Source organism: Typha angustifolia, chromosome 12 (assembly GCF_048772165.1).
Source record: "Typha angustifolia cultivar Huaian chromosome 12, ASM4877216v1, whole genome shotgun sequence".
Taxonomy (NCBI): domain Eukaryota; kingdom Viridiplantae; phylum Streptophyta; class Magnoliopsida; order Poales; family Typhaceae; genus Typha; species Typha angustifolia.
In genome coordinates this window covers 7796176-7819915 of record NC_133250.1, presented here as the reverse complement: position 1 = coordinate 7819915, position 23740 = coordinate 7796176, and the positions used below count along the sequence as shown (strand labels likewise).

Sequence of the window (23740 nt, the reverse complement as noted above, 5' to 3'; positions counted from 1 at the left end):
AAAATGTAGAAATAAATTTGAATACTGTAGCACTTCAGTTTCTACTTTAGATAAAAAAAATTACCCTTATCTAAGCCTATGAATAATATTTCCGTTGAGAATATATATTTTTAATAAAAAAAAGAAGAAAATAACGTCAACTATTTTTGATTTGGCGAAATTCAAAAGAGCTCAGAATGCAGTCAAGTCGCAGGTGATAGAAGAGACAAATTTCACGACACGTTGCAGGACACAGTTGGATCGTAAGGCCGTTTGCTGTATCTCGACCGATAGCCCATTCTATCCCTGCCGCCAAAAAGGCTATGTTCTCCCTCTCTCGTGCTCAAACCCTTGTTTACCGTCCCAAACCCCTTTCCACGCCCCACCCTCCTTCGTTCCTCCTCTCAATCTCCTCGACGCGCTCTGCTCCTCGACCACCATTCCTCTCCTCTCCTCTCCTGTTCACTGAGTCCTCAAGCTACTACGTCTCGCCCCTCTCTTCTGCAAGTCACTCCCCAGCTGAGTAAAACCCTAGATCCAGCGATGGATCGCCACCGCGGCGGCGGGGGCGGCGGGGGCGACGGCGGGAGGCACGCGAGAATGCCTTCCAGGTGGTCTTCATCCGGAAGCCCCACCCACGGTAACCACCGCTATCCCCGCGGAGGCGGTGCTGGAGGAGGAGGAGGCGGCGGCGAGGGCTTCTCCAGCGGAGCTGCCGGAGGTGGAGGCGGCGGCGGCGGAGGAGGAGGAGGGAGGTATCACCCTTACAGAGGTCCCCCAGAGTACCCTCCTCCCAGCGGTGGGTTCCGGGGTTCCGGCGCCGGTGGAAGCCCGGTCGAGTTTGGTGGGCCACCGATGCCTATGCCGATGCCGGGACCGAGGCGGGGGTTCTCCGGGCGGGGAGGTTCTCCAGGTAGGTCAGGAGACTTCATTTCTTCTTCCTGTTGGGAATTAGTGATTTTTGTTAGTTGCTATTTCGAGTAGTTTAGGGTTTTCATTTGATGGTGTTACCTAGTGATTCTTATTAGTGATTCTTTTTGGTTATTACTGATTCTTGTTACCTAGCCTTTTGTTTTCTATTGGTCGTATCATTGATTTGGAACTCTTACGCTTACCCCTTGGATGTGAAATGATACACATGTGGCGACCGTTATGCTTGCTGTGTCGTACATTTTCTAGGATATGCTTATCTACATTATGACAGGTGACTTGACCATCGAAGGAGGATCCTTCTGTAGGTTGATACTAGAAAGATTGCACCTTTTTATTTATGAGTATAAATAATTACAGATCTCAAATAACGATAAATCACATATAGATTGACCCTTACTAGGGCTTGGATAGCGCAAAGATGGATCTTTGGATTTTCAACTAATGTATTTCAGAATTTCAGATTTGAAGTCACCATTTGTTGGATAACTCTTTGAGAAAATTTAGGCGTTTGGTAAATATGATCGAACTAGGGGAATAAAATGAAGAATATGACGAATATGAAGTTCATGATGAGAGAGAACTTTCAAGAAATTGACATCCCTATAGAAGATGATGGATGGTTCGTTTCTCGCTCCAAGCCTCCATCAGAGTTCATTTTGATTCCAAATGCTATATTTTAGACTATTTGGCTCAAACTTAGTTTGTTACTTTGTTTTGTACTAGACTACTATGTTATTATTTATTAAGATAGAACTTGGTCTCCCACGAGATGGTTGTTGAACTTATTTTGGAGACTGAGAAACTGTGAAGCTATACAAGATTGCTCAGTTTAAATGTTGAGATGAAATTCTTGACTGAAAGTTGCCTTGTAAAATTTTCAATAGGAAATTCACATTGGAATGAAAATTGGGTGTATAGTGTCTATATAATTTGTCAGCCTCTTTTGGGTTACCCTTTGGTAATTTGATAGATGGAGAAGACACGAGGGTGAGTGAATACCATTTTTCTTTTAATTTCTAAGCCAGGGTAATTATGGGCTAGACGGGGGGCAATACGTCCTGATACATAAGGCACTTAAGCACATAACAATGCTCCTATAGAAATATGCGACAATGGGCAAAAGCCACAACACATATGTATACGCTAAATTCTAGTTGGTCCACATGTTGCACATTCCTCTAGAGCATTCTGTGGCCAACTCCCGTGATCTCTTGGCTTCTGTGACAGGAGCCTGATCACTGTGATAAGTGGTTGAGCCAATATCTTGATCTTTATACTTTATTGAAGGTAAAGTGTAAATTGTCTTGCATTCTTAGAAAGATGCGCTTTTGTCAAAAAAGAAAAAAAGAAAAAGAAAGAGAAAAAAGAGAAACATAAGCCATCTTATAACACAACCTAAAATGCTGTCACCCTCATAGGGGTCAGATATTTGTGTCTACACTTTGTCCTACATAGAGCTAATTCGTAAAGGGTAATAAGACCTTTGTACAACTTATTGTAAACTTAGCATATTATTATTCTTAACTACAATTGTTACAAGAGATACATAGAGTTCCTTGTATAGCAACAAGTGCCTTTCTTCAATACTTCTCTCGATATCTTCTTTTTCTTTTGATTGCCAACTTGTATTATATGTACTAGTGAACATAAATATTATAAAATATTGAATGCCTATGCAGCATATGCGGCTGCAATACTGCATATGCATTATGTAGCTTGTCTGCCTTCATATTGTGTCTACCCTTTAGGACATCGATCTTATATAGAGTCATCACATTTTAATTATTAAGAATACTGCACATGAAATTTATTCCTTGACATGCAAGGGTTCATCTAATGCAGTTCATGTCGTTGTTTTTGGTGAAAAATTTGTTTGGCATCTTTTTGTTGGTTGTTGGAAAAGGTAATTTTACAGTTTAAACAATTTCTTGGAGAATGTGTCGTCTGAATATTAAAATGAGAAGTGTACTTTGCTTTGTTAGTGCATGCCAAATACTCAAAATGAATTAGTTGACCAAGGAGGTGACATTCTATTTATGTGTAGTGAGAAAAAGGCTGTCTTAGCTAGAGTTGGTTCTTTCTTAGACTATGCCCTTTTGATTTCATACAAAGCCTGATCCATTTCCTTGACCTACAACCCTACACCTTCTAGTGTTAGTAACTTAGCAGCAGTGGTAGTAGCAAGATCGACTGCTGACAATTTCATGACATGCAATCGCAGCTTCTTGATATACTTCAATCTCGTATTCATAGCTCTAGAGCGACTGCTGACCCACAATGTGGAGATAGTGTATTTGTTGTTTGAAATATAGAGACATCTTTAGGCATCCATTCATTATTGATTACGCAGATGTTTATTGGTAGGTATGACCTGATTAGGTTTTCCTTAACATTGGATGCGACCAATGTGCTTCACACAGAATTGCCAGAAATGATGATGACATGTTACACCTGATGGCTGATTGCTGATGGCATCAGTATTTAGTCAAGAATGAATACCCTGAGGGAATTGATTTGGGCATGGACGCTCAACTGATTTACTTAAAGCTCTTTTGAATTTAAGTGGGTCCAATTATTGTGCAAGATTCATCTGGAAGCAGATTATGTCAATTAGATTGATCATTTGGTTTTACTTTTTCCCTTTATTTAGTTTGATTAAGCCAACTTATTATTTAATTTTTCAATTGGTTTTGCCAATTGCTAAACTGAGTAGAGTAGCCTAAGATGTTGCTTTGGATGTCTGACTTAGTGGAGTCATTGTGTCAACCTAGATATTGGGGTTAAATATGAATTCTGGGTTTTTTAATATAAAAATGATAACAATGGACCTCTATATCTGATAGGGTGAATGGCTGTTGCTCTCATCAAGTTGCAAGTTAGCCCACTGGATGTTGGAAGAACTCCCACGAGATATTAACCTGACAATTTCACAGCTATATTCCTTGATGTAATTTTGGCTCATGCAATCCTAGTTGCAACTTGCAAGTTTATAAAAGTTTGTCTTATATAGAGCAAAACCTAGATGAAGATAGACAGATGATGACTTATGATGCAACTGTAACATGCAACCCTAGACTGAACAAATTGGTCTCTTAACTCTCTTCTGTATTTTCTTGGAGATTTCAACAAAGGGAAATTGATTATTTCACGAGTCATGGAGCTAACAAGGTAATCAAACATGTTCCATGAATTAAAATGTCGTAAGGTCAATTGGGTCAAATATATTAGTTATTCCATTTGTTCATGGTGAACATTCTTTTTCCCTGTTGTACTAGACTCATTTCTAAAGTACCAAAGGTATTGAAGCAATTGAGATTTATCAAGTCTACTTAAACTTTATTTTATTCCTTAAGCAATGGATATAATGTTTGATAATTCCTTCATACAGAAGTTTCTGCTTGTTTTTTGTTTCATAATCAGTTCTCTAATTAGTTTGGAAATGGATTGCTCTCCAATCATAATTTAACAACAAGTTGAAAGCCATACATGTGTACTACTTGCATTTTCCCGCTTTAATTGAACAAAATTTGTCCATTCTTATTATATTCTTGCTTATGCCTAACTTTTTACATCTTGTGTGGTAACATTTTGTCTAGATCATAATGATGCGAACACCTACGCTAAACTTTTTATTGGTTCGGTTCCAAGGACAGCTACAGAGGAAGATGTGAGCATTTTCTTCTCACTTGCAAAATCTTTTCCCATTGCAGCTTTATTTTCCATCATTAGAGATATATACACCATTTTTTGTATCCATTCGGCATAAGTGGCTGTTTCTTTTGTCTGAGATATACTGGGGAATTTGGACATCTCATATTCTTGGACTTGTAGCTTAAATATCTTGCTCAAAGTTGTGTTCCTTCATTATTTTTTGTCTTTTATGAGATTTTGGTTATTCTCTTAACTCGAAAGTGTGCCCTTGTTTTTTTACTTATCTGTAACCATGCTTATTTTTACGGGTATTAATGGAAAGAGGGAACAGACTGGAAGTAGGTTGTTATTAATTATTTGAGTGCTGTGCATTAATCAACCTTATGGTGCCAAAAAGAGCTACACTTCTCATTCTTGATCTCGAAATTATCTCTCCAAAGAAAACAAGAAAAGGGGAAAAAAGTTTTTTTTTTGGACCGTAACAACTGGAAAAAATATTAAGTTTTTTTTTCCTTGATGACTAATTGGAATCTCTGTCTTCAATCATAGGCTTATAGCCACTGTAAAATTTTAGTTCTGAACCTAGACGGCTGCAGTGGTCATTTGTAAAAGTATTATCTGGTAAGCGCATTACCACGAAGTTAATAATCATTTTCTTTCTAGATATAACATTAGTGATCATATCTTTAGTCACTAATTTGAAGTTTGAATTGATAGAATTTAACTGGGGCTCTTGGCCTCCTCCAAAAGTTATCATCCCACCATTTTAAGAAACAAATCTTGGTTCACTTGTTACACAATATTTACATCAGGCAATTTATTAAATATGACTGAATTCTAATTCTGTTAGGACTATACAGTCAAAGCCTCAAATTGTTTAATAATAGCATTCAAGATCTTTGCAACTATAATCATTTGCTATATTAAATGTAGCAATGAGGATTCACTATTTCAAAGTTGTGTTATAAGTTATTGTACTGGTATACAACAGCCACAATTATGCATAAGTCGGTTAGTTTTATACTGGATCCATGGTGTAGTGGTTGTTGAGATGGCTGCTGAATGTTTTTGTCCAGTTTCCTACATGTGTTTCGACTTTCGACATCCTCTAATTCATCAAATAACAGTTTCTCTTTCTAACTCAGATTCGTCCTCTATTCGAGGAACATGGTGATGTTATTGAAGTGGCTTTGATCAAAGATAGGAAAACAGGCCAGCAACAAGGTACGCTTAGATGCATTTTCCTTTCTCATTATGAATATATTTTTTCTCCCATTTCAGGTCTCCTGAGGGGTAAATGGAGCAATAAGGTGACGTCTCCTCTCAATTAGTTTTGGAACAGTTGTCCGTGGTATTGATGTGGTTGGCTATGTTTTCGTTCTGTTCTTTCTGTGTACCTGGAAGAAGACAAGGTCATGGAAAAGTTTAACGGTTGATTTGTCATAACATTTGAATTAAGTTCCATCTAGTACCACTCAGAGCGGGAAGTCTTATCACCAGCATATTGTTTAGGTCAAGTTTGTAGTATTAGTATTCTATGGTATTTACCCCTGTGAGAGTTTTGAAACTGCAAATTGGCAAGGGATATGAAACTATGCTTGCTTTAAAGGATGCTAAATACCAAAATAAAATTCTGAAGTGATTGACGACTATCAATTTTCATCTTTTTCTCAATTGGAAGTTAGTTGCATGCCTAAAAAGGATTTCATCATAACTCTTCATATTGTTGGATGATTTGGGAAGCTTTCATATCCTATTGTCTCAACATAGGTGTTTCACTTTATCTTTTCTGGTGTTGGATCCTGGATACTGTTGCCAGTGCAAGTTAAGCCTGTTGGCTGTGTGAAGCATGGGAAATGTTGGACTGAATGCTCATTCATAGTGGTATTCTATTGTGGTTCTACTATTAAGCGTCTTGTGTTTGCTTGATGGACTGGTCATATTTCATTGGTGGGCTTCTACCTATATAGATCTCAAATTAGGTGTTAATGGTTTTTTTTCCCTGTTTTTTTGTGTTGGATCCTGGATTTCTTTCCTATGTGGGTGGCAAGCCCTTTATTTCACAATGGTCAAGGTGTTCCATTCCTTTTGCAAGTATGATGTCCTCATTCTTTTTGCTAGCCTAGGCAAAGGATGGAGCCCTCATACATAGCATATATCATACTATGGTTTTGCTCTTAAGTTTGTTGTGTTTGCCTTGTTTAATGGTCATGTGCAATTGGCTTGCTTGCAGTTGATATTTTCCTTTTAGATTGGTGTGGATAATTTTCTGGGGTTGCAGTATTGTGCTTCATGACCTGAATGTAAATATATTATATTTCCAGGACAGCTTTTGCTGTACATTAGTGGCTCGACAATGCCGAGACTTGTTATTCTGGGTGAAATGTCTAAAATTATCCCATTCGTTGAAGTTTGATGTACATATACCTATAGATCAAAGTAACTGCCATAAGAACCAGAGCTGCCTTATCTTCGGGGAACATCTTGGTCTGGTTATCATGTATGCTATATATCAATTTTGTGGCTTCCATCTACTTAATAATTGTGTATGTGGGAATGGTTCTGTCATCCTGTACCTTGTTGACTGATTTTTCAGTTAATTTGATTCTTTTGACTGAAACTTAAGAAGCATATTTCAAGTAGGAATCTGCTAATTTCTTATAATGGTGGACTGGTGGTGAGATGCGTTGTACTCATTGTATGTGGAGTGCTACTTATGGTATCTGTGTAATATGCTGCGACTGTTCTGCTTAACCCACAGAAACATTTGATGATTGTTATGTCCTTTGTATGACAATATTGTGGCCTCAAAGATACACTGGCTGTGCAACTTTAGTTTTTTTGACACTTGCAGGATGTTTTATGCTCAATATATGGAACATGGTTTTGGCCCTTATGGGAGTTTCTTCGTTTGAGCAAATGTATATGTAGATAGACTTATAGATGCTCCACGCTTGGATGTGGTTCATTATAGAGAGCTGCTTTGGTAAATGATTGGTGGTTAGTGGATACAATTGGCTGCAGCTGTCAAGATGCAACCAGTTTTTCCATTGCATAAGAAATGAGGATACAATGATTGCTCATGAATCAATTAGCTCAACTGGTACATTTTCAGCAATTTCTGGAAGTGGACTAATTCATTCCTCGATTACATGTCATTTGGAATTTAAACTAGAACTAACTAGATGCAAGCTGTTGCTATTTTAGGTTGTTATTTCTTGCTTGTTTCTCTTGTCTATTATTGTGCAGTGCATGCTAGTAGAGTAATGTTAGATAGATAGATATCCGCTCTTCTTGTCATCATGGGTTGCATATTACTTTCTGTTATTAACATGTATTAATGCACTAATTCTGTACTCTTCTTCATTAATAATTTGTCTTTCAAGTCACAAAGATCTACTTCCCTATTTGGAAGCATGTTCACTACCATGAAGAATTGTGACTGTTGTATATTTGAAGCACATTCTGGCTTTGCAGGGGTATATGATTGGGTCAAAGATTAGCAGATATGCTTAATTTTATTGAACAATTGTTTTTTTTATTATATGGGAAACCCAATTTATAATGTTGTTATCTTTGGCTAAGTCTCAAAAATTTATGTTTCTGTTTGTGCTGCTGAAAGACTTCAGATGTTCTTCCCTTGTTAAAGGAGAGGTAGTGGCTTGTAATTTAGATTTTATAATCCAGATGCACTTCATTGTGTTGATAGAAGAGATGAAAGTTATTAACTTGCTTAACATCATCTCCAAATGTGTCATAAAGTGCCAAAAGTGTGAGATTGTAAGTCGAGAAAAAGGGCCTCAAATTGGGATATCTTAGATTAGTGTCCTTTTATTTCTTGCATTCTTGAATGTCTATTCGTATGAATCAGAATTCTGGTATACATGGAACTTTTGTTTATTGGAAGGTAGACATGACCGTTTTACTGTGTTGGTACTGAGAAGCAATGCAGTGAAATAAGGCAGCATGCAAAAGTTATTTTGAGCTAACAATAAGGTTACTAGAATGTTAACTGTAGTTGTAACAATGGTTTTAGACTATTAGTTTCAAGAGATACAATCTTCAGATTCTCTATTAATAACTGTCACTAAATGATTCAACTCCACAAAGTATAACAAGCATAAGATCTTATGCATTGTTTGTTGTTGATCGTGTAGCTAAGAAATTAGTCTTATTAAAATCCCCTGCTGTGTTCTGAATTCAATATATCTGTTGAGAACTTTTGAGAGACATATTTAAAATTTCCAGAATCATAAGTTTTATGCAGGTACAGGTGCAGGTGAAGCACTTGTGCTTATGTATTGAGTCTTGTGTTTTGTGGTGAACCTTATTACTGATTCTGTCTGTTTTGACGTGAACCTAATCACTCCTTAGTGTCATGATGTGAAGTAAAATTTCTTGTGTTTTGTGGTGAACCTTATTACTGATTCTGTCTGTTTTGAGATATTCTATTGTTGTCTAAATGAGCTGGATATCCTTAATTGGTGCTCTAAAGACAGTGATGGTTGCAATGCTGAATATCTCAATTTCATGATAACTCTTACATGCATGTTACAATTTGCTACCACTAAAATGCTGGCTATAAGCTCTTCCCACATGGTTCCTTTCTTTAGACAAATTGTTAGTTCATTGCTTGGTTGGATCTCATCAAATATGACAGTGGGTAAATGCTCAGAGATATTGGTATCTGCTCCATGTGTTGGTTATTAACTTTGTGAAGAACTCTCCTGTCTGCTGACTCCGCTCTTGAATTTTGATCTTTCCATTGTTTTCTGGATGAGCAAAGATTGCTGTAATTTTCGTTATTGGGAATTCTAAGATCTGAAAGTGTGGATGAGTGTCAATTTTAGCTCCTTTTTCTTTGCTGCAAGGGTGTGATCGCAAGAAACATTCTATCTCAAACATATCATCGACATCTGAATCTTGTTGCCTCAGGAGTTAAGGTTCTAGTTGAATTGTTGTGTTGGTTTATGTTTCTAGAATGTGACTATTTTGGATGACATGGCAACTTCAGCTTTTCCTTTTTTTTCTTGTTTTATACGGTATATGGTTCATAGTGCATAAGACGCTGCAAATGCGGGGTTAGGGATAGCAATATGTCTGTAAATTCAGATCTGAGGAGTGAGGAGTAGGGTGGCTTATTTTATTGTAAGGTACTAGCAAGATATGTAGAGTGAAATGTAATGTTATCGTACTTGAGAACTCAAAATTATGTTACAAGAACCATCTATGGCCTTCACCTCGCTTGACATTTGAAAATCATTCATGTTAATTAATGGGACTCATCAGCTGTCCTTATCTGGTGGAGAATGCAAACTTCTTTCCTTACATCTTGATGTTTGTAAAAGCAGTGTGAGTTTTCATCTGTTTTTAAATATGATTGTGTAGATGTTCTTGAAGATTAGTTAGTTGACTTTTTGTGAATGATAAAGGTGTTGGATGAAGTCTTTCGTGACCTACTCTGCTATAAATTTTCTTTCTCCTTTGCGATATTTGATCTGGTGAAGTAATAAATCTGCAGCATATAGAAGCTTCTTCTGTTTTAATTCTCCACTTTCACTGTATTTATGCTGCAAATGCATACACATATGCCATCTGCATAGAGGAACTCTTGAAGTTACTTGGAGTCAACTATAAAACCTTCACTCTACAGGATGTTGTTTCATCAAGTATGCAACTTCAGAAGAGGCTGATCGAGCCATCAGAGCTTTGCATAATCAGTATACTTTGCCTGGGGTGAGTGACTTTTATTTCATATTGCTTGGTTTCTTTCTCTTACTTTGCTATGGTTATAGGTTATAACACAAGTAATTGAGTTCTAGCTTAAGTAATTAAGCATTTGGTTCAGGGTACAGGTCCTATTCAAGTTAGATATGCTGATGGAGAACGGGAACGCCATGGTAAGAATTCAATTGGTACACATTTTCTATTTGATTCAAACTTAATTATGCACAGCTGATATTCAAAAGTATGGTAAATTGCCTTTGCTGTCTACATCATCTCTTTATCAAGTTCAAAAAATGTTAAGACGTAATTTTCGAAAAACTGGTGGAACCCCATAGTTTGCCTGCTTATTGTGCACAAAGTAGCTCACAGATATTAAATACTTTGGCTTTCAATTTTTTGTAGTGCATCTATTAATGTTGTCACTATGATCTGTATATGGGCAAACAAACCCTTGTTTGTGATCAGTATATTCTACTAGTAGCCGTCATCACAGAAACTCATTTTTCATTACCTAGACTTGCTAATTAGCTTAGTTGATTCTGTTCTTAATATGAAATTTGTATTTCACTAGGGGCAATTGAACATAAACTGTTTGTTGCATCACTGAATAAGCAAGCGACTCCAAAGGAGGTTGAGGAAGTAAGTGTTGCTTTTTCTTTTCTATCCTTCTTGATAATGCTCTAAGAAGTATTTTATTGGAAGCATGTAAATGTTTTTATAGATATGTTCTCTGATAGTATGTTACTGCAATTTAACTACCACTTCACTACATTTGTTTCATACTGCAAGATATTTTCTGAAAGCTTTCTGTTAGACAATGTACGACATTGTAATGGCTTGATGTTGCTACGAAGTATACATAGTATAACAAAAAATGACTTCATTTTCTTTATTATATTTAAATCGGTGGTATCTTTTGGTCTAACTCTACAGATATTTGCACCATATGGTCATGTGGAAGATGTCTACATTATGAGAGATGGATTGAGGCAGAGTCGTGGTTTGTACTTTCACATCTTCTGTATGATTTTGTTGCATCCTTTTTTTCCTTCATATATATTTTAATGTGTCACTGTAATAAAATATGAAGGATGCGGATTTGTGAAATTTTCGACCAGAGAGATGGCAGCAGCAGCTATGAACGCTCTTAATGGAACTTATGTTATGAGGGTATGTGTGCTTGATCAGTTAACTAGAATTCTGGACTTACCAATGATGAATTTGCTGTTACTCTGCTATCAGGGATGTGATCAGCCTTTAATTGTTCGGTTTGCTGATCCTAAGAGGCCAAGACCTGGAGAATCAAGGTCACTTAAACTTTACGTCCTTTCTTCTATTACTTTTAGTTGGAAAATTGTTTGATAATCCTACGTCCACTTTCATCTAACTTTTCCCCCTGCTTCTGAAATTATATTTATTGTTTGGTTGGTTCTTTTCTAGGGGTGGTCCTGCATTTGGGGGTCCTGGTTTCAGTCCTCGATCTGAAGCAGCACTAGTGATTAGGTATATTCTCCATCTCTGAGTTCTTTATTAGAACAGACAAAAAATGAAGCAACCTTCATAAGAATGTAAGCATAAGGCAAAAGGTACATGGCATCACACTCTTAGTTTCCGAGTATGCAGATCTTTTGGTCTGCAACACTGATGGATAGGGAGATGTACATACATGCAACTTGATATTCCTTCTCTGTCTTGGCTGAAAAAAATGCTAGTATTTGCTTTTATTTTTTTCTGGATTTTTGTATCCTTAATCTCCAGAAGAAATTGTGTCAATTTAATTTAGGGTAAATTTCAAATTAACACTTTATGGTTATACTTACCCTTTTAAACATTCATTTACTTTGCCCCACAACCTTTCCGTGGTTAAATTAATTGAAAAAGTACAAAATTTGTGAACCCATATTATATTAATAATTCCATTGTTTTAGTAAATATAAATCTTCTACCCGTATTTTTAAGATGTTTGTAAATTTTCATCTCATGGTCATATATTTAAAGAGAGGTATATTATGATAGATAATAATTAAGATGTGAGAGTTGTAATCTAGATACGAGGAGTTAGAAAGGTTGAAAGTATATATTATTTTAAATTTGAAGAGTGCTCAATTCAATTTGTTCACTGTTGATTGTCCTCCATCGTCAGCTTTGATCACTGCTGCTGTTATCTAATGCCGCCAGCCCCTCCTTTCACCCCCACTTACGCTGCTTTGCCGCTGCCTCCTCTTCATCTATTCCTCCTTTCTCAAGTTCCCACTTTATCAATGTAACCCCTCTCTCGACTCTGGCTCCATTCCCTCTTATTCTTCCTCGTTTGCTTTCTTCCATGTGGGAAGACGGTGTTTTGGGACAAAACTACTTTGTTTTCTTTTATGCTCATCCTTGGGTTTTAAGAACCTTTCTTAAACATGTTTAGTTCCTTTTTTTTCTTCTCATGCATAAGCTGAATCTAATAATTTGTGAATTCCCATAATCTTCTCGTTATATTAACTGTGACAGTGACAAGCTGCTATCCCAATGCCCAACCGTTAGTAATTTGTTATATACTTATATGGATCCTTTCTCCATTCAACTCCATTTGATGTAATCATTTTTCTGTAATTAAGTGCTATCATATCTTTTCTTACTGCTTATTCCCACATCAGTTTTATGCTCTCTCAAGGCACTCACCAGAACCTCCTTCAAGGTAGCTCTTATGGAATTAGTAGTTGGTTTCTTCATGCTTAATAGCATGTGTATATATATATGTGTTTAATTTTATGCAGCCAAGTTAGCTTCCTTTCAGATTATTTTGTTCTCCATAGTCATTTATTTCTGAAATCGTTTTTGTCTCAGGCCAACAGACAATCTTGATGAGTCAAGAGGTCGACGGATGCCACCTGATTCATGGCAGCCACTTAGTCCACCATCAATGAGACCTCAATTTAGTAACCACGGATCTGACAGTCATTCAACTGTCAAAGGTGGTGCAGTCACGTCATCAGATACCGTATGCATCAACTTAAGTATTCTGTTAGATTAAATATATATTTTTAATTCTTGTTTGCTTATTTTTTGCATTGCGGAAATCATAGGTTGGTACTTTTGGACCCACCAGCATTCCTCCCAATGGATCTCTATCTAGTCACTCAGCTGCACCAACTTCTTTCCCACAAATGGTATTTTAATATAGACATAATGAACTAACCAAAGTCCGTTCATTTATTACATTAACTGTTGCATTTTCCAGGGCTTTAACCCTTCTATGACACAAGTTCGTCCTGTTGTCGGCCAGCAAATATCACCCTTGCAGAAGTCACTTGTGTCACCTCAAAGCTTTCCCCCTTCTCTGCAACTGCATAATACCCAACAAATGCTATCTTATTCCCAGGGACAAAATCTGCAGGCTCCAATGCAGCAGCTTAGCCAGCTTCAGGTTCCTCAATCTATTGGCATGGCCTCCTTTAGCCAAACTCTACCATCTCAAAAGTTACCTGGTCTTGGAGGGCCTCTGCCTACATCACAAACTATGATCCAACAAAATCCCACTGCTAGTGCTCTCCAAACTCCTGGAACTGTACAACAGCAGCCGATGGCTACTATGGCTAATCAACAGCAATTTTCTTCCTCAAACATCTCACCCCAACTGCTCCAGCAGCCTATGCAGCAATTGCCATCACAAATACCACAAGTAATGCTGCAGCAGCAAGCACAAGCTTTGCAGTCAAGCTTTCAGTCCTCACAGCAAGCAATTTTGCAGCTCCAACAACAGCTACAAATGATGCAGCAACAATCAAGTGTAAATCAGCAGCAAGCTACTCTAGCCACTAAACAGCAGGCAAGGAGCATTTAAATAGTCTATGACAGCTGACTTTATTTGGTCAGAGATCTGAAATACCAGCTTTCTTTGTGAATTTCTTTTCTAAGCTGCTGAGCTACCTACAAACAAGTTTAGCATATTGTGTTCATTGTATCATTCTTTGTTGCTTTCTGATTTTATATATTATACTTGTAGTCATGGGGTGGACCTGTAGCAACATCCAACAGTGCTAGTGCACCAGCTGCTATTGTGCCTACAACTTTGTCTGCAACTCCTTCACTTCCAGTAATTACTACACCTTCAATTCAATTGACCTGCAACTGGTCAGAACATTCCTCTCCTGAAGGATTCAAATACTACTATAATAGTGCCACTCGGGAAAGTAAGGTGAGCCTCGATTATATTTTTCTTTTTCTTCTGAAAGTCTTGGCATTATGGGTCCACACAATTTGATTAGATCATGCTACTGTAGTGGGAGAAACCTGAAGAGTTTGTGTTGTATGAGCAACAACAACAACAACAACAACAACAACAACAACAACAACAACAACAACAACAGAAATTGCTTTTGCTGCAGCAGCAACAACAGAAACTCTCTCTCCAGCAGCTTCAATCACCATCACACACTCAGTCACATACACAGATTCAGCCTACCCAGCAAGTTCCTCAAATGCAGCAGGGACAACCTCAAATGCAGATGAGGCATCACGGACAATTGCACATCCTTCAGCCTTCAGTTTCGGTTTGTACCACTTATTTGTTTTGTTTCACTTTATTAGGTTGTCCTATTTTATAACTTAGTTCCCCACCATCGCAGTATCAAGCTTCTGCTGTTGCTGGCCAGCAAAACACACAGGTATTCCTTTACTACTTGTAGCTTTTCATTATTTTAGTTTGATCCTAGTGTAAACTTCTTTTTCTTGTAGACAAATTTTGATGAAATTCTAGCTGCAGATTGCTTAGTCGACAAGGGAACTGAGAGAAGCTAAATTACTACTGACCATAAATATACGAAACAATTATAAACCCAAAAAAATTGTGATAATATCTAAGCACAAGATTGAACACAAAAGGAATCTTATCTGCCAAACTGGAGAGGAACAATAGTGGAATCAAAATAAACAAATACTAGACTACCAATTGCTAATTGTCAGTATTCCCACTTAATGATTGGCTTTGGGTGATTTTAATAGAAACTTTGTAAACTTCAACTGCTTGTATTAGCTGTATCTGGGGAATTGATTTATATCAAGCTAAAAGAATTGGTTTCTCCTGAGACTTCAAACCTTGATTGGTTCTTCTAATATCTCTATTAATACTTAGATATTAATTAGTATCGTTGCAAATTCCAACTTTTAGGTTAAGATTAGTTTTCAGAGAGGAGGGAGTGTCTTCTGCTCGAGTATTCCATGGGCCAAGTGCATTTAGCTTGTTCCCAATAAATCTTCACAGAGCCAGATCCCTTAGGCCTGTCAATGTAGTCAACCAGGTTCTGCACTCCTACTGATAATCAAGCTTTGTTCCTGCCTATGCTGGACATGAGTAATCTGCTTCATGCCATTCCAAAAATAAGTTACTAATTTAAATGCACCTGTTCATTGTCCTGAGTGAAGCACATGAATGAACAACATAGTGAACTGCAATGAACTTCTTTTGGCTCTAGGAGCAAAGAGGCATTTGAGATCTGCAAGAATGTCAATTTCTCATACTGGAAATTCAACTGTAATGGTAAAAGGAGAATGTATGGGTTGTTATGAGGGCCTATGCCCTGTGTTTAGTTAGTTAAATTGATTATTCAGCATTTTGTAGAGGATGCTTTTAGTTTTCATCTCTATTATTCTTGGTTGGCCTTTCTTCTTCATCCAATCTTCTGCTCTCAGATTTTAGTGTTTCCTTTCCTCTACTCCTTTGCATCTTCTGCTTGTCATACAATAGGTTCATCTTGAGTTTGTCATGTTTTGGGTGATGGATATAAGAAAGCATGCCAACAAAAACTCATCATTGTTTGAGAACGCATGGGGTACTATTGTGATTAGGTCTCGTAACTGCCATTTGGAGTACAGTTGCTACTTGCTACAATTAAATTATAACTCTTGTACTTTTTCTAAGTGAATGATAGCATGAGGCAAGGTTTTAAAAGACTATAGGTGGTAGATGAGCGGACAAGGGATCATGTAGCCACGGATGTAAACGAGCCGAGTTCGAGCAAGTTGAGCTATGCTTGGCCCAACTCAAATTGGATAATACCCTTGCTCGGCTCAAGTGGCTCGCATCTAAAATACTATATATAAATTAATTTAAGATAACACATTTTAACTGTGTAAGAGCTAGCTATAAAGACCATTCCGTGTTTGCTATTTCCCAATGTGGGACTAAAAGTGGAACTTCATTTGAAAAGCGTGACATATTACTTTGATAAATGTAGTAAGTAGGATTCAAACCTGTGTCTTGGATAATGAAAAAAGTACTCTAACCAACTGTGCTAGACTAGCTTTAGATAAAATAGTTGAATTAAATATATATAGATATATATATATAAAGCTAATTCGAGTTGGCTCTAGCTCTATTCGGCGCAATTAATTTTTCGGCTAAATAATTTAGCTTGGCTCGGCTCATTTGGAGCTCGAGGTGAGTTCGAGCCGAGCTCATAAGCCTTGTAAGCTAGCGAGTTTTTTTGATAGACCTACATGTAGTGCTTAGGCGTTAGGTGGGTGCCTATGTGGGCTCCCAAAATTTAAGATGATTAAAAAATAAACAAATACAAGAAATAATAGTTGGAGAAGTTAAAATTAATGCCTACAATCTAAACAATATACTAACTGCATTCTTGTTAAGAACTATAGTAATATATTCAAATCCACTAATTCATCAACATGACAATAAGTTTGAATTTCAGAGTCAGCATACTAAAATATGATATGAGATGTTAAGGTGGTCACCTAAGTGGGACTTAAGCGGAGCTTAGTTATATTTTATCTAAAACAATGGCATGAGGGGACATACTCATTTATCTGCTCTATTTTTCAGCAGAACAGCAAAATTTGCATTGATACTCTAAACAAACTCTACAGTTAGGAAGTTCTGAATATTGGTTTTATGGGTGACTAAAATTAAAAGTGGGGTTTCTACTTTCAGATAACTTCGAGGTTGCTGAATAGTGCTACTATCCAAGTGCATTTACTAATAAATGCAAAAAAGAATGATATTGAAGTGAGAAAGGAAATTAAATAATTGAGCAATTGTTAAAGTTTAAAACGGAGTTCCTAGACTCAGGTAGGTGATACGAATTGTTCCATAAAATATTCTTGCACCTTCATGTTAGAATCATGTTCTATAAAAGGGAAGGAATGTCACAGTATTCATATGTTAAGGCAAACAATCGGTCATCGTTCTGGTTAATGCAATAATCTCCTCTGATTTCGTACATTAGGCAGAATAAATAACACGAATGATACAAAGGGAAATAAGATAGCCAATGGAAGGATCACATGCTTCCCATTTCTAGCATTTCTATTTGATCACCTGCAAGATTGAGGCTCCTGTGATTTCTCATCTGTTCTTTTTGATCTTTTTAATCATCCTCAGGATGTATTGATCTTCTTCCTAGATGAGATATTTTTTTCCTGTTGGAGCATCAATTGCCAATGTTCAATTCTGTCAGATCGTACAAAGTTACTCCTGTTTCATTTTGATCTCCGAGGTCCTTAATTTTATTCCCAGGGTTAACTTCGATAAATGCAGTAATGTTGGTTTTGTGGCAACTTATTACTTTGTGGAAATAAAGGAAAATGTCTTTGTTATGGAACTAAAAGAAAATGAAGAATTTACATAGTCAACTAGATGGACTTAATCAGGATCAAACTAAGACCTTATGTGAAAGCTAATTTTTCTCCAGGACCTCATTTGTGTAAGTGGTTACTTCTTTATGAACATCTGGAGAGAAGAATGATTAAATGTCTTTAACTTGTAAGAGTTGTTAATTGTTATAGAAAGCAAGGCTATGTGGATATAGGAGGAAGTGGCAGTAAGAAGAATTATATAGCCCATATGCAGCTCCAAAGGGTGTGCATTGTATATTGTCTGTGTTTGCGACCTATGCAGTTAATGGATGGCATATCGATGTGTCTAAGGAACATAGGCTGGTCAAGGTTATAGAATCTGTTCTTTTCTGGCAGTCACCTGTACAGCATTAGTAATTGCCTTTGGTGGCAAGGTATATGTAGTTCTTAATTATTTGGTAATTATTATATGTTATATGTTATTTGTTAGTGAATATTATTTGTGTTCCAAGTCATTCTGGTGTTTATTCTCAAGTTTCATCATAAACTTTCATTTCTGTATTGTTATTCAGTTTCTGCTATTTGGGGAATGATCTCTTCATTTTGGTTCCTGCCACTTTGGTTGTTGTTCTGTTAACCTCTTTCTTCTTCCAGGATTCAAATTATGCTCAAGGGCAAGGCAATAGTTCTGCTGTAGATCTCAGCCGAGTTCAACAGGTAATACACAAGTTTGTAACCTTCAGTACATGTTTCCAATACATATTTTTGACATATTTCTTCCCTCTATCGTTTACATGCAGGGAATTCAGGCTGCACAGGAGTGGGCTTGGAAAAATAAACCTGCAGGTTTGCAATTTGTTTTAACATCTAAAGTACTCGATATGGGTTTCCAAAATCACGAATTATCTCCAATTTCTTCCAAACATGAGTAGCAATTAATCTCCAGTTATGTATTTATTATTTAAAATGTGTGCGATGTGATCTCCAATTGCAATTCTTCTGCGAACTTATTTAATATGAAAAAAAAATGTTTGACACTTTTTAGACAATACTGGGGCAAAAGCTTCCTTTCATAGTTGTGATAATAATCTGTTTTTAACTGTTAGCAATTTATTTTTGGTGAGCTTCTTATTCACTATTTCTGATTTTTTCATGTGATCTTTTTTCTTTTCTAATTTGCATATTCAATGGAAATCAATAGGCTTGTCGCAACAGTTCTGCATAGTCATTGTTCAGTATGTCATGATATATTTTTCATTTGCCCATCAGGAATTTGGTGTGCTTTCAAATGATTGGATTTATTGACAGCAAGTGACAACCTCTAAAATTTGTCTCCCTATCACAGCTAATATGATCCTACCCATAGATCGGATAACAAATTATTTCCTGTAAAGTAAACAACTATATGCATGACTTCCCTATTAAGCAGGTCTATCAAATCAACTTTTGGTTCATGTTGTCCTCAGCCAATATTTATACATTACAGCCCTTCTATTTCTCACTCTAGATGCAAGAATGACATCATTGATTGCCTCCTTTTGTAATCTTGTTGAATGTATTGACATTTGATTGGCAAGAACTCTGTGAAGTTACACATAGGTTATAGATGGAAATTCCTTATGTGGCCTTTACTAGTTCTTGGATGTTTCTTGTTTTCAGGATCATGATCGCGGTGGAGTCATGGACAAGCTTCATGGGAGGCAAACTCATGGGAAATTGGGAGCGGGAGCCAGAAATATCCTGTGGTGCAAGGGTTCCATTTTCTAAGAATTGATGAATTGATAACTACTCTGGCACTGCAGCTGTTTGCTCCTCATGGCCACAACGTGAAATAGATTACGATTTAACAAATGACAAACTTGAAATTATTTTTATCTCAGGCTATTATGTTGGTGTATTCCCAATCTTCATACCCGGCAGAGCTTCTGGTTAACATGTAATTTTCCTGATCAGTATATAGTCTTGTTGACAACCTCATAAAGTGAGCTAGCGTGCTTCAGATTCTGCATGCTTGGCTCCTTTGCAGGAGGCATAACAGTGATTGCTTTCTGGGTCTTCTATTCTTCCCTTTCTCAGCCTTGGAGATTCATAAAGCTACCACCAAAGTATAAATCTCTATATCATTATTGACAAAGACGAGAGAAATTTCAGAGACCTGGAAGCACTATTTGATCAGGAGAGCATCAGCCATAAGGATTAGGGCAAGTAAAAAATGGGTTAGTTTTGGGTGAATAGTCGATGATAAAGGGGCTATTAAAGTTACAACTAGATTATTGTATCATAAACAGGTTGATAGGTCGAGTCAGCAGGTAATTAGGTTGAGATAATAATAATACACTATCATCTGATTAATAATTGGGTTAGATGTGGGTTAACCTGTAATGACCTGAATTTTTTATTATATTAAAACTTAAAGCTTGTTTAAAGCATTTGGATTCAGGTAGGATTAAAAACTGGCACCCAACAATGGCTATCCTACCCCTGAATTTAGTAGTATTTTAATGGTAAACAATGGTTCACGATTCCTAGTTCTTATGTATACGGGTTAATTACATTTTCAGTCCTGCACTAATTACCTCGCATCACATTAAACCGGGCGTGCAATTTATCTTATGCGTCTACCATCTAAAATATGCCATCTTCATGCACCTTTATGTGGAGCTACAGATTATTACGTTTTCAAATAATTTAGATACAAATTAAATGCTTTTGTTCTTGGGAGGTAATGTGAATGAGCAACTAACTAAACCCTAGCTATGTATATACCTTAACTTGCTGTTCAAATGGCTTACGTCAACGAATAGGTGTCCTGAAGCTCTCTTTATATATATGTGTGTGTGTGCGTTAGTCTGTAGGATTAGCTCATGCAATGCACCGTACGTAACTGCTTGCATGGAAACGATCTCGATCTTGAACCGCAAAGAGAGTGGAGAGAGTACGAGAGACGGTTTCACCAAATACGCGTCGATCTCTGCCACCTTCCGCATGTGATCAGGATGAGTTGATCTCTTCTTGACTCGAAAAACTTGAAGTCAACTCCTCTGCGATCTGATGTAATAAAGAGAAGAAAGTTTTAGGTCTTGTTTGATTTGAGTTGAGCACTTTCTCAACTAGTTCAGTAATTAAATATTTTTTATCTTTTAATCTAATTAAGTTTATTCTTTAAAAAATTAAGACTAACTAATCGAATTTGAAACTTAATCTTAAACTAAACGAGCCCTTAAGAACCATTCAATTGGTTCAAGCCGCATCTCTAAGATTATGATTTCAAAAATGGGATAAAAAAAGTTGGCAAATCACCTCAGACTTACTCTCATGTTCTTTAGACCAAGTTACAACTGTTATATTGTTGTATTTTTACATAAGTAATCAAGTCTTTTCACATCCTCATCAAGGGCTAATTAACAATTGCAATTTGATGTCAATTACTAAAAAAAGTTAAGTGCTTAAATTTTAAAGTAAATTAAAATCGAGCCAAATTAAAAAAGGAATAAACTGTAATTAATTTACCCAACTTATATACATTCTAAGCAAAGTTTTGCATTTTAAAGTAAAATCATATCATAATCTTTTGGCTCATGTGTCACGATTAAATCATCACCCAGGAGTCATCATTTGCTTACTTATTGTCTCCTTTTCTAAATTTAAGTACATATCAACCTGTGCATATCACACTCCACACTCCTGCAGCCTGGGTTGCAGGATTTACCTGCATCAGGACTTATTGGCCATCAGAACCATCTTATCTAAAAAGATTAAACTGAGAGAAAATGGCAAAACCCTACTTGGATTCTTTCTATCTAGCCCAAGTTGGGAGACTGAGGGATAGAGATAGCGACATTTTTTTCCACGAATCGAATGGCGACGACGGGAGGAAAGGATGTGCACCAACGAAGAGCGGCATCGTCGAAGGTGTCGGAGCCGGAGGAAACAAAGCAGTCAGCAGCTGGGAAAAGAACTCCTACGGAGGGCACGAGATCCTGGGCCTCCGTAGCGGCGGGGAGCAGGAAGGCAACAGTTAAACCAGGAACTATCCCGGCGGAGATACTGGCTAAGCTACGCAACCAGCTGGAAGACAGCGTGGTGATCGACCCAGAGGTGCTGGAGAAATGCCGTAATAGGTGGAAGCTAACATTATTTGGCAGATTCCTGGGCAAGGGTATACCGATGGCTTGGCTGAAAACCAGGTTAGCCATGCTATGGGAGGGGATAGAAGGTTTCTCAATCTCCGACATGGCTGAGGGTTACTATGTATTCAGATTTGAAAAGGAGGAGGATCTCGACCACGTCCTGATCAATGGACCATGGACAGTCCAAGGCCAAGTCCTCAACCTTATCCCATGGCGCAACAACTTCCGACCGTCCCCGGATGCTTTCACTACGACGCCGGTATGGATCCAGCTCCATAACCTGCCGCAGGAATACTGGGAACTGGAGGCGCTCATCCCAATGGCAGCCTTTTTTGGCAGACCTCTACGGGTAGATGAAACTACCTTAGATCACTCCAGAAGCAGATTTGCCCGGGTGTGTATTGAGGTAGACCTCAGCAGACCTCTGAAAACGGCGGTCTGGCTCGGGCTAAAGGAAGAACGAGTGGATCAAAGAGTGCAGTACGAAAGCATCCCGAAAATATGTTTTAAGTGCAGAAGGATAGGGCATAAGGAGGAAGACTGTGGTTTCACAGACAAAGAACAAGGTGTGGAGGCGCCGGTGATGAACGCCGGAGATGGAGGTGGCGTACAGCAAGGTACAAACCCTAACAGGGAAAAGGACGCTAAGGAAGAAGACCACATTTATTATGGGCCATGGTGCACCGTGCACAGGAAGTCCAAAAGGCAGGCTAATCAGACAGGAAAGAGAGCTAGTTACGCCAACGGCACCCCGGAGACGGATAGGAGAGAGCAGGACTCCATGGGTAAAAAGGACGGGGCGGGCAAGCCTAGAGCAAAGAATCAGTTTTCACAGAGCTACATGGGCCACGGAAAGGAAAGAAGTGCTGGCAAGCAAGGCACAGACCACCAACAGGCCAGTACCAGTAGGAAGGCCGAGTATGGTGCAGGCTCAGAGCGTCGGAACAGCCGATATCAGGAGCTGCAGGCATACGCTGAGTACGTAGAGAAGAAGAAGAAGAAGGTGGCGCCTAACCAAGGCGGGGAAAGAGTGAATCAGAACCCGCCGTACCAAACGCCAATCACGTCAGGGGGCATCGCATTTAAAGAAAGAGATGTGGGGCCCGGCCGAAGGAGGCACGCTACTGGAGAGAAGCTAAAGGAAGTAAGGGAGGTGGATCCGACAGACGACTCCGAGGGCGATCATTTAATGTCGGAAGTGATGGAAGTGGACGGCAGAGAGGGTAGCCAGTCACGTGCCGGAGAAGCGAACGGCAGAACGGCTGTAGTCCAAGGGATAACGGTCCAGCTTGGCTCGGGACACCGAAGGACCCAAAGGTCGGCCTACGTCAAAACTTCCAAGAACCCTGGAGGAGCAAGAAGGAGCTCCAGTGAATACCCGCCCCAGCTCGTCCAAGACGGACTGGGATCAGCCGCTTTCACCCCTTCCTCTGTGCAACAAACAAGCCCACCCGAAAAGCACGAGGACACAGTGGCCAGAGTCAAACGATGCCTCTTACTGGCGGTCCGAGAGGGTAAGGATTTGGAAGGAGATGAGAGGCATTTACAGGTGGTTTTGGCGACAAACAAGGAAAAAGAAGCCACCGGAGAGATGGATATGGAGCTGGCACTGGCAAACAAGAACTCTACCGGAGGTGGCGCGGTCTTGCCGACCTCTAAGAGGGGCCGGACTCATTGATAGTTGGCCGGCAAACCATACTTCAAGGTTTACCAATGTTAAAAACCTTAGTGTGGAATTGTAGAGG

At 38.2% G+C, this 23740-nt stretch overlaps 1 protein-coding gene across 1 annotated transcript; it reads left to right on the top strand.

Moving 5' to 3' along the window:
* The first annotated feature begins 308 nt into the window (after positions 1-308).
* Positions 309-19837, top strand: LOC140772341 (flowering time control protein FCA). The gene is made up of 19 exons (XM_073114366.1): positions 309-892; positions 4509-4579; positions 5709-5787; positions 10217-10299; positions 10412-10463; positions 10862-10929; positions 11224-11290; positions 11381-11460; positions 11533-11597; positions 11731-11793; positions 13123-13276; positions 13362-13445; positions 13517-14104; positions 14282-14473; positions 14559-14828; positions 14904-14942; positions 18520-18582; positions 18666-18711; positions 19525-19837. The coding sequence occupies exons 1-19, from the start codon at positions 523-525 to the stop codon at positions 19530-19532; spliced, it is 2442 nt and encodes an 813-aa protein (XP_072970467.1). The 5' UTR covers positions 309-522; the 3' UTR covers positions 19533-19837.
* Positions 19838-23740: the final 3903 nt, after the last annotated feature.